The sequence below is a fragment of the Octopus sinensis genome, unplaced genomic scaffold (assembly GCF_006345805.1).
Source record: "Octopus sinensis unplaced genomic scaffold, ASM634580v1 Contig10659, whole genome shotgun sequence".
Classification (NCBI taxonomy): domain Eukaryota; kingdom Metazoa; phylum Mollusca; class Cephalopoda; order Octopoda; family Octopodidae; genus Octopus; species Octopus sinensis.
The window spans coordinates 10,001-22,500 of record NW_021832160.1 but is presented as its reverse complement, the minus strand read 5'-3'; the positions used below and the strand labels follow the sequence as shown (position 1 = coordinate 22,500).

Here is a 12,500-nt window from a genome sequence, read left to right as displayed (position 1 = left end):
CTGAGGTTAAACAACAGTAAATAATCTTCGCAAATTTCAGTTCAATATGGCGACCATATTGACGTTCGGTGTATAAAAACATAATCATAATTATATAAAGCACATAATTACATAGATTACTTACAAAAGATAATAACGACTTTGGTATTTTCCTCAAATCTCGTAGACATAAAGACTCAACCAGATTTTCAAAATCAAGTTGTCTCGTGTGTTAATGTGAAACGTGCCAGAGACAGCGATTTTAAAATGGCGTCGTACAAGGTTTTGGGATGTTTTTGGTGTTTCTAACTATTAATGAGAAAGAGGGTAAGTTCAAAGTATTTGAAATGGAGCAGAATGTAACCATGGGTTGTGTTCTGTGTTCAAGATCAACATGTGTTGGCAGTGAAAAGTCTGACAAAATAAGATAAGGTTATGAGGTGTTTTGTCTGAATGATAGTAAATGTATAGATCGGTGTGTTATTGGCTCGTAATAACATGGGTAACCTTTTGATTAACAGCAGACAATGTTAATAAATGGAAGCATATCGTTAATAGAGTAATTTAGCAATTATTGTATGTGGTTTAAAGTACACAATCGATTATATAGAAAGCAAATTATAGAATTATAAAAAGTTGTCGCTGTTTAGGCAGCAATCAAAATAGAAAAGGAAATGACATGAAAATCCGGGTTACAAATTTAGTAAAGAAAATTCCTTTAAAATGTTCCAGTGTTTGGAAACATCTGAGATGGAGCATCTCGCAATTTGTCTTCGAGATTATTGTTGGCCATTCTTGATCTTTTTTTTTTTTTTTAAATTCGCGAAAAAAACACTTGGTACAAAACATGATCCTAAAACATTTACATAAATCTGCAATAAAAAGATTCACCTTGATGTTTTTGCGACGGAGTTCCATCGCTGAAGTTCCAGTTCCTTTTCAGTCGCTCCCCTGTTGCTCTATCCCATTGATCCACTGTTCCATTGTTCCTTTGTCCAACTATTCCATTGTCCCTCTGTTCCAACGTCTCATTATTCACGGTTTCAGTGTCTGCTCACTGTTGGATCCTTAGCAACGTCATTTTTAAATCGCTGTCTCCATTTCCGGTTCCTTTTCAGCTAGTTTTTACTGCATCAGTGTTTTTTCAACATGATAAGCAAAAATCTTGAAACAGACATCTTAGTCATTAAAACTAGGATGAAGTCATTGAACTCAATCGTATCGGTTATGTAGTTGCTGCTGCTGCTGCTACAACTACCACGACCCAGCAACAATCAGGAAAAGAAACACCGGGACGACGTAGTTTTGGTAAGAAAAAATATAGACTTCCAGAACTGATATCATGAATACTATTTTAGTATATTTCAATTTATTTTGCATTCTATTCCAGCATGACTAAACTGTGGTTTTCAAGTGTTTGAAACCGGTAACATATGTTGATAAACATGTAAATACTTTCTTAGTTTTATCCATGAAAATTTCCTCAATGTTTTCTTCTTTTTTGTTTTTTAATACACACACACAAACATACACACACATAACATATATATATATATCTATATATATATATATATATATATATTTATATATATTATATACGCATTATGCGCAAAGACAGAACTAAAAGTGATATACTAATTGCCCTAGCAATGCATGGGAAATCTGTAAGCTTTTAAACCCTCGTGTCTCACCTTCAATACATTTTTAATTAATGTGAATGTTTGTGGCTTGTTCGAACACAGTTCCTGAATTCTCGATTTCTTGTATATCAAGATGCCAGGATGTAATTATTTACCAAACACAATATCACACAACTCTCAAAAGAATCTTCACATAGCCAATTCCAATGTTCCTTTCCACCGAATCTACATAGAATTGTTGAAATGTTATTCTCTAAGGAACTTCCCATTCTTTATATAAATAAAATCTTATAAGAGACAATGAAATTATTGCTGATTAGAAAATTCCATAATAATATTGAATTAAAAAACTAAAAACAAAGAGGAAGCATTTTGTAAGAGAGGAATTTACTAAACAAACCTCGATACACAATCGTCAGTCGCACAATAACAGACGATTTGCAAGTCAAAGACGGAGGACATTGAAAATACAGCAACAAAGCCAAAAAGGAAGAATCAACAACACAGATGTAGAATCACAAGACATCTTGCAAATTAATTTAAAGACCCATTAGCAACCTTACTATGTGAGTGTGTATGTCTGCATAAATATATATATATAGATAGATAGATAGATAGATATATGTGTATATATGTATGTACTGTAATATCGAAGAAGATATATAAATATATATATGTGTGTATATATATAAATATATATATGTGTGTGTGTGTGTGTGTGTGTGTGTGCGTGCGTGTGTGTGTGACTCAGGTGTCAATGTTGCTTATAGCTACACAAAGAATACTTGTATTGTGAGAATAATGATTAATACTCTTATTGCAAACAATGGAACATAAAAACAATTATAAATAAGGACACTTTTATAATTAGCATACGGAAGTGTGGTGTGTATATATATGTGTGTGTGTGTGTGTGTGTAGCTGTATAGTGTGTATAAGTATATTATTTGTATGTGTATGCATATACATCTATATATACATCTAATATAAGGTATGTATATATGTATATATATAGGTAAGTACATATAATACTACTACATACCTACATATATATATATATATATATATATATTATATATAAATATATATATATCTATATATATATATATATATATATATATATATATATATTGCATATAGATATATGTATTAATATGAAACATCCATTATTAAAGGCAAAAATTACAGAAAAGCAATTTCTATTTACTTTCAGATTTATAATACTGTACTAACGACTTTCTATTTCTTATGCTACTAATCTACACTATTCTACTATGTATGTATATATATATATATATATATATATATATATATATATATATATATATTATATATATATATATATATATATATGTAGGTCCCGGTTTGATTCGGGGTTAACCACAGTAATAAGTACTCAATACATGCAGAGTAAAATTATTTATTAATAGAAGGAGCTTCTACAGGACTAGAATGTTTCATTCAAGAGAAATCTTCAGGAAGGCTAGTTAACAAGAATTGTATTGGCATTTATACATTTAAGCATTTAAAGGGGTGTTTAATAGGGGTGTGGACTTTTTGGGGGTAGGCATAGCGCAAAATCATACTGGGGAGGTGGTCATGTGTTAAATAGATAGGAAATAAATAAAAAATAAAATAAAAAATAAAAAACAAAAATAAAAAATAAAAAATAAAAAATATAAATACTAAAAAATAAAATAAAAAATAAAAAATAGAAATAAAAAAAATATAAAAAATAAAAAATATAATAATAAATTAAAAATAAATATATATATATATATATATATATATATATATTATATAAAGGGGGGAATAGAGTTTTAGGTAATAAGGAGATTCTCACTTATACCTCTACACATACACACATATATATACAATCACACATACTATACATATCTACACATACACATATATATTATACATACACACACTCACTTGTATACACGTATACACTACATTTATATATACACCACGACCACACCTCCTATACACGAAAAATATATATATACACATACACCCACAACTTCCACTAACACACAGCACACAGAGCACACTAGTCCCTATATACACATATATACACATACACACATATATATAACAAACCCACACACCACATCATACCATATTATACATACATATACATATCACATATATATACATAACACATATATATATATACACATATATAAACATATGTGTACCCATATATATATATATATAATATAGATATATATATATATATATATATATATATAGAGATATTATGTATAAACTGGCAGTCAGAGGACATCTTGCATGGCGAGTGTCTTGATGATGCTATTAACGGAACAGCCTGTTCGTGAGATTAACGTGCAAGTGGCTGAATACTCCACAGACATGAGTACCCTTAACGTAGTTCTCAAGGAGATTCAGCACGTGACACCAAATGTGACAAGGCTGGCCCTTTGACATACAGATACAACTCATTTTTGCCAGCTGAGTGGACTGGTGCAACCTGAAATAAGGTGTCATGGTCAAGAATACGATGCGCAACTGGGAATCGAACTCACAGCCTTACGATGGTGAGCCAAATACCGTAACCCATACACACACACACACACACATAACTGTCAATAAATGTGATAAGATATGAAAATTATACATCAATATGAAAGCTTAGTGTGTTTCTTTTTGTTTCAGACTAAATAAATTCAGATTTATGAATTAGATAATGGCCATAGACCGGAAAACAATCAAAACCCCCAGAAAGGAGGCGAAAATAACACAGCTATATAGCAAAGAAAGCTTAAAATTAACCGAAAACAGTCTGAAAAAATGTTAAAGATTTTCAAGAGACAGGGTTCCACTGCTGATCGACCTGGACGTGGCCGAAAAAGGAGTGTGCGGACCCCTCAGCTTATTGAAAGTACCAGAGAAAAGATACGGTGAAATCCTCATCGTTCCGTCAGAAAACTGGCTGTCATAGCAAAAATAAGCCGAACATCGTTGTATCGTGTACTGAAGGAGGATCTCAAGACCCACCCCTCCTACAACATGATCCGTCGTCATGAACTCATGCAAATTTATAAGGCCATGAGACGGAAGAGAAGTCGTTTTATCTGGCGTCAGATTGCTGAAGGCACGCTACCCAACCTGGTGTTCATTGATGAAAAGAAATTTGACAATAACAATTGCAGCGTGGAAGGTGTTTGTAAGCCATTTAAGAAACACACAAAAGCGGCTTTTGTTTGTTTCTTAAATGGCTTACAAACACCTTCCATGCTGCAATCGTTTTCGTTTCAGCACACGATCTCAAATCAAATCACTTGCTATGCGAGTACATCTCCGTAATTTGACAATAAACCACCAAAATGACCGATTTTGGAATGTATCTGGCTCCGTCGATGATTTATTCGTAAATCGGCGTCAAAATCTACAGTCAGTTAGGGTTTAGGAGGCTGTGACAGCCACCGGAAGTGCTCCCTTCGTTTCTGTGCCCTCGGGTGTTAAAATTAACTCCCAGCAATACATTAGCTACATTCCGGAAGCTGATCTGCTTCCATGGGCGAATAAGTATTTTCAAAGCGCACCTTGGAGCATTCAACAGGACTCAGCACCATCCAAGAGCTCTAAACAGATACAACACTGGATTCAGAAAAACATTCTGTCGTTCATAGGCAAAGACGTACGGTCCTCAAGAAGCCCCCATCTCAACCCGTTGGACTTTTCTGTTTGGTCCATTTTGGAGACGAGTGTCTCGAGCTCTCCTCATGCTTCGCTCGATGCGCTGAAGGCAAAACTGCGCCAGGAATGGGTTTCGATTCCGCAAGAACAGCTGCGCGCCGTGTGTGAAGTATTCGCACCTAGACTTAAGGCTGGGATTCGAAACAGAAGTGGTCATATCGAATAAATGTGGTCGTATCATAATTGTGTTTCCTTTACCATTGCATTGCAACCCTCGGACAGGAAATTCAACAATATTTTGCTTTGGAAAAATCTTAAAATATTGTTTGTCTTGATTTTAGGACACCCTGTATGTGTGTGTGTATGTATGTGTGTGTGTGTGTGTGTGTGTGTGTGTGTGTGTGTGTGCGTGCGTGTGTGTGTGTGTGTGTGTGTGTGTGTGAGTGTGTGTAAAATATTTGCGTACAAACACGTTCGTTATGCATCGGTTTGTTCGTTTGCTTTTACATAAACAAAGATTTCTAGAAATCTCCCATCTGATTAAATAACCCGCTTAGATATGTTTGTGATAAATGTATATATATATATCCTGACACATGTTTAATATGTGTGTATATATATATATATGCGTTGGCGTTGTTTAGGTGCGTGTGTAACCAAAGCGTTATCTAAAGCGAATAGCTAAGCTACTAAAACATCTTGGATCACTAAAATCCGAGAATTATCATAGTAACGAGGATATTGGCAAGGTTTATCCTTAAAACCTTGAGTAAACACACAACGATGCATACATCTGAACGGATGGAGATATAACTGTAGTATGCGCATGTGTGGATGTATGTATCTATATATATATATATATATATATATATAGAGAGAGAGAGAGAGAGAGCCCAATACATTCTAGAATATATAATATATATAGGAGAGAAAAAAACCAACCACCATTTACTGGCTTATATATATATATAATATATATATATATATATATATATATATATATGTATATATATATACCAGACACATATATGCACAAACATACATGTCGACATGTAGATTAGATAAATAAAAAATATATATACATGAGTATATACATTTTTTACGAATATAGGTACATATTTATGCGCTTGCACGTATACTTTGATCGCGCGATATGTATATATATATATATATATAATATATGTATGTATGTATGTGTGTATGTATCCATATGTTTGTGTGTGTTTGTACATATATATGCACACACAAACATAAATATGCTGCTGCGTCGATCAAAGAGTAGATGGCTAACGGAAGATGGCTGACCAATTCAAATCACGAAATCACTAAGGAAGACTATAAACGATTCCGCATTCCTCTCAGACTCTCCATTATGACCAACCAGTCTTGGATTGTCTCAACCATACTTACTATATTACAAATACAGACCAACATATATTAATTCTATATTAAATTCCATGCGATACATACTTGTATTTATTTCTCCTTTTTATGCCATTCGATGCTTTTGGTTTATTTAGCTTCCATAAATTCCCAGACATCTTCTTATAAAAGACTGACTTTGGTAATTAATAGGAAACATATCTGGTCTTTTAAAGTGTAGCATCGAATAGCAGCTGGTCTTTCTGAAATTGTGGTAACTGTATATTGGAATCGATTAATGGTATCGAAGACATGAAATCATTCTGTATATTATACGATATATTTATTACAGTTACATCATGGGCGTTACCAGAGCTAGATTTATATTTATAAATGGTGTGGAATTAAAAGGGAAATTTTCTACGGCACCCATACCAAAGTGTGTCCCCACCCAGTTTTTTTTTTTCGGAAAAATTTAGTGATTGCGAGACAAGTTCTTACAGTTCTGTCATGGGTGGTTCTATTAGTAGAATAGAAACAAAGGTAAAAATTGCTCCAGCTGGCTCACCAGAAACCCGACTCCCAGTTTTCTTATTTCAGGCAAATTTGGTGAATGTGAGGCATATTCGGCATTCAATATTATTTTAGTTGTTGCAGCTGTATCATGAATATTATCAGAATCGGATGGAGATGAGGGGATGGAAAATTGTCCCCATAATAGGGGGTACCGCAGGTAATTCCAAAGAAAGAAAACTACTCCGGTTATCTTACCAGTGAGTACTCCACCGATCTTGATACCTCGGGCAAATTTGTTTAACAAGAGGCAAGTTTGGTGACTTTTCTTGGTACCAAACATGGTTTTCCTGATTTGGTACCTTGGTATTTTGGGGGAGAAGCTTGTGGCTGATTTGCTAAAATCTTTGTGGCCACTCATACTCTAACCCAGTGGTTTTCAACCAGGGTTCCGCCAGTACAGTCCAGGGGTTCCGCAAGAAGTTACAAAACTGCTAAAATTGGCAGTAATTTTTAATTCTCCTGTGCAGATATGTGTGCATAAGACAATTAAATTATTGTACTGGGGTAACTCGAGCCAGTGGAATGTTTCCTTGGAGTTCCGCTCCAGCAAAAAGTTTGAAAAGCACTGCTCTAACCTGTCAGTTTAAACATTTAATATGCATGTACAACATTTAAAATTCTTGTATTTATGTATATTTCAATGTTATAAGTCGCAGACCAGCAATTCACTTCGTTTCAAGATGATCCGAGTACATAGTATTGACGGGGAAATACCGATATCTACCATTCTCGGTGATTTGAGGTGAGTTGTTTCGCCTGGTCGGCAAAATTCGGTGTTCTTTAACCCTCGGCGTTGTGTAGAGAGCTTTCTCTCGACGCTGTCCCCCAGCAAATGAGCGTATAAACAAAAGACATGCACTATGTGCGACAAATAATGTTTACACATATACAGGTGGGGGTGCTGAGAAGTTCATGGCTTTAAGGGTATCGCGAAAGGTTTGGATGGAGGCCCAACATTCCGAATTCTTTTGCGGGGCTTAGAAGACCTGAAGGACTGCTGCAATTGATGTGTGAATCCGAGAGGGGAATATGTTGAATAAAATTTTAATTAACTGATCCTTCTGTATTTTCTTTTAGTTAAAACAAGGAACTTTTTCAGCGCCCCTCGTATGCTATGTACGTATAATATATATATATTATATATATATATATATATATATATATATATATATATATATTATGTGTGGTGTGTTGTGTGTGTGTGTGTGGGGTGTGTGTGTGTGTGTGTGGTAAGTAGCTTGTTTACCAACCACATGGTCCGGGTTCAGTCCCATTGCGTGGCACCTTGGGCAAGTGTCTTCTACTATAGCCTCGGGCGACCAAAGCTTGTGAGTGGATTGGTAGACGGAAACTGAAAGAAGCCCGTCGTATATATGTATATATATATATATATTATATATATATGAGTGTGTGTGTTTGTGCGTCTGTGTTGTCCCCCATAGCATTACTGACAACCGATGCTGGTGTTTATGTCCCCGTTACTAGCGGTTCGGCCCAAAGAGACGATAGAATAAGTACTGGGCTTACAAAAAGAACAAGTCCCGGGATCGAGTTGCTCGATTAAAGCCGCGTGCTCCAGCATGCCGCAGTCAAAAATGACTGAAACAAGTAAAAGAGTAAAGAGTAAAAAGAGTAATATATATATATATACATATAGATATATATATATATATATATATATATATATATATATATATATATATATATATATATTATATATATATATATGAGGATATGAGGGTATCGTCGAACAAGGAGTGTCCTTGGGCCTTCAAGCTCTATTTTATTTATTTATTTATCTGTTGTTCATTTAATCAGTTTAATCGTTTGTGTAAATGTGATAAGCAAGGTATAAACCAAATCTCATGTGAAATGATAACCTAAATCTAAAAATAAAACGAAAGGAGAAAGAAAGGAAGAAGAAAAGAAGGAAAGAAGAAACAGAGCTGAAGAACAGTTGAATAATTTTGTTGTTGAATTATTTTGTGGCCTTCCTGACTCGGTAGATCTTATTTATGGCTGGCAGATCCCTGAAAATAGATTTCCCTTCCAGTTTTGGTCGTTCGATATTATCCTGTTGCTCAATAAATTTGTTTCTATATTAATTTATGGACTTGAAACAGCCTTAGATTAAAACACCAGTGTGTATAATATGCAGAGTGTGTATACAAACGGTGAATGGCACTTACTCTGAGATTTTGTTTCAGAGAAACTATTCAAAGAGATTTGTGTGTTAAAACCATAGAGCTTCGCTGTTATACACACTGGTATATTAATCTAAAACCGTTTCAAGTGCGTATATTAGTTTAACTCTAGCCAGGCTAGCTTATGCGGAAATCAATAAATGTTTCGTTTACCGATTTTTATATCGAAGCAAGTACTTTTAGCTTAGCTCAGAGCATCAGGATGATTCGTCACTGAGGGGATCAAATCCGATCGAAACATTGCGACTGGCGATTCACGGATGTTTTAAGTGAAGCCCTAGTAAAGACATCTATCTTCTGATAAGCAAAAATTCCTTTGAGATTCTCTGAATCATTAATATTACAGTTAGTGACGTTGCATGTTTGTATACATATGTTGTAAAATTTATACACGCTGGTATTTTAATTAGGTGATGTTTCAAGTGTGTTTATGAATTAGTTCTTGGCTGGCCAGCTTTCGCACAAATCAGAAAATGCTTTCTTTACCGGTTTCTGTATCGGAAGAGCACTTTTAGTTTAGCTCAGAACATTCACAACCGAGGAAACTGAACCAGGTCGAAACAGCTTGTCTGACGACCCACCGCTCGAGGCCCTGTATTTTTTACCCTCAAGTCTCTTGTTAAAAATTTCTCTCAAACAAATTTTTACCGCTGGTGTCATTCTACATTTGTTTCTCCTCAGAACAAATTATAAACAAGCAATAGAGCTGTAGCTTTTTGTAGTTTTCTTTTTTTTTTTTACACCATATATTTTCCTTTTCCGTTATCAACTTTTGCATCGTGTCTAGTATCACTGTATCACTGTTATCAAACAAGTCCGTTAATGAAATAAAGCAACGAGAGTGTAATTTCAAAGATAAGCTGTATGTAATTGGTGGTTGCTGTCAGACTTTCATTAAACTATCAACGCCAACCATCGACAAGACTCAAGTTGTAGACACTGAGTGTATGTCGGGGAAGAAGCGGCTGGGAGACACACATTTATCTTCTCACACACTTCACGTGTTCTTCGGATTTAGACAGTTCTCTGCTTAAAGACATAAATGACAGCTGTTAATAACAGTCTGCTACACAACGAATATATAAACTGGTGGCTCGTCATTTTCAATATATTTCTCACGGAAGCTGAGAGTACAAAATGTGTGACTCCGGATGGATTTGGTCCAATGGCTGACATCTTTGCCATTTTGGTTCTTTGAGAAGAGATACAGGGAATGACGTGAAATTAATATTGAATAACGGTGAGAGGGAATGGATACAAAAAAAAAGAGTTAAAACCATTAGGAAATAAAATAAACAAATAAAGAAATAAAATAAGAAATATAAATACATATACATATACACACATATATACATACATAAATATATATATACACCTACATACATACATACATACATACATACATACATACATACATATTGCATCATATATATATTATTTATATGTGCATGTGTATATATATACATATGTGTGTGTACATATATATATATATATATATATATATATATAGATGCATATTACATCATGTACACACATACATATACTTACACACACATACGCTTATATATACATACATATATATATACACATATATATACATATATACATATATATATACATGTGCGTGCGTGTGTGTGTATGTGTGTGTATATGTGTGTGTATGTTGTAATGATAAAGCTGCAAAGTGTATTTAAAATATAGATTTCACATCGCTCGAACATCAACTGATACAGAACCCAACGTGATCGATAGAGTGTGGCTAAACACGCTTATTATGTCAAATGTTCCGGAGCAAAAACTGAAGAGCCGACCGCAAAGATTTGACATCTGTAATAGACAATTACGCATGAACGTAAAATGCACGTCGATGTCTGTGTGTTTGTGTCCACACACGTATCACACACACACACACACAAACACACCACACACACACACACACACACACACACATCGATACATAAACACACACATAGATATATATATATATACATACATGCATATATATACACAATCATTCACATGATCACTGCGATACGTATAAAGATAAGAATGACGAAGCGAAAAACTATTACAGTTTTGGTATTGTTTTTATTGAATTTCTACATAAGATATATTGAAAATATTGAACAAATATTGACATCTTATAGATATCATATTAGATATCATATAGATATTATATAGTTTACTTTTCTTAAGTTCGACAACCTATTCGATACCAATTCCATAAATTGGTCCTTTCTGTGAACCTTACAGCAGCGACAGTTGCATTGCCATCATTAGCTCTGAAAAAAAATACAAAAAAATAAGAATATAAACGACATTAGTTGACATTTGCACAGAATAATTGATAATTTAATCAAGATCTAATTATCTATTTTCATCATACTCTAGATGGGGTTTTATTTTCCGTTGTGTCTATTGACTTATTGTAAGCATCACCTGCTGGAAACTAGATCTTATTGTACATCGTAGCTCGTCTCTTCAAGACCTTATTGTACTCTGGGTTTATTGTAAACCGGTTCTGTTGCCCAAGGTACAATAATTACATTTGTCCTATTGTTAAACACTACCCATTGTAAACTGGGCCTATTGTACACCACCAATTGTTCATTGTTTATTATTTATTGACTCTAGTCTACATTATACAATAGGCACATTTGACAATAGGCACATTTACTCTTTAACCTATTATACACAATTTTTGTTTTGTTCCCTAAGCATCAAGTGCCGAAAATGAACTTTCTTATCTTCCGTTTTAAAGGGTTACAGAATTAACATAGGATATAGGAATATAAACCTTTTTCCACGAAAAGATAGCTTAAACTGTGCTTTAAATGGAGGTGTAGTCAAATCCTATTTTATGGACTGAACCATGTTCTAAAATAAGTCGAAAGGTAAGCTTGTATAAACCGGCACGAACTTTCCAGACAACCCAATACAATGTAGCTATTAATACAATGTGTAGTAATTAGTAATGAGTAATTAGTAAACTGTGAACAATTAAAAATGTAATTACACAATGTTGCTGTTATACAATATAGCAAATATACATTACGGCCAGGATACAATATCACGT

General features: G+C 34.1%; 1 protein-coding gene across 1 annotated transcript in view; it reads right to left on the bottom strand.

Moving 5' to 3' along the window:
• Positions 1-11,492: 11,492 nt before the first annotated feature.
• Positions 11,493-12,500, bottom strand: part of LOC115228473 — a 6,770-nt gene continuing 5,762 nt past the window's right edge. The window contains exon 4 of the mRNA XM_029799048.2: positions 11,493-11,706. Within this exon, the coding sequence (XP_029654908.1) occupies positions 11,672-11,706 (35 nt within the window). The 3' untranslated portion in view covers positions 11,493-11,671. The remainder of the gene's footprint in view (positions 11,707-12,500) is intronic.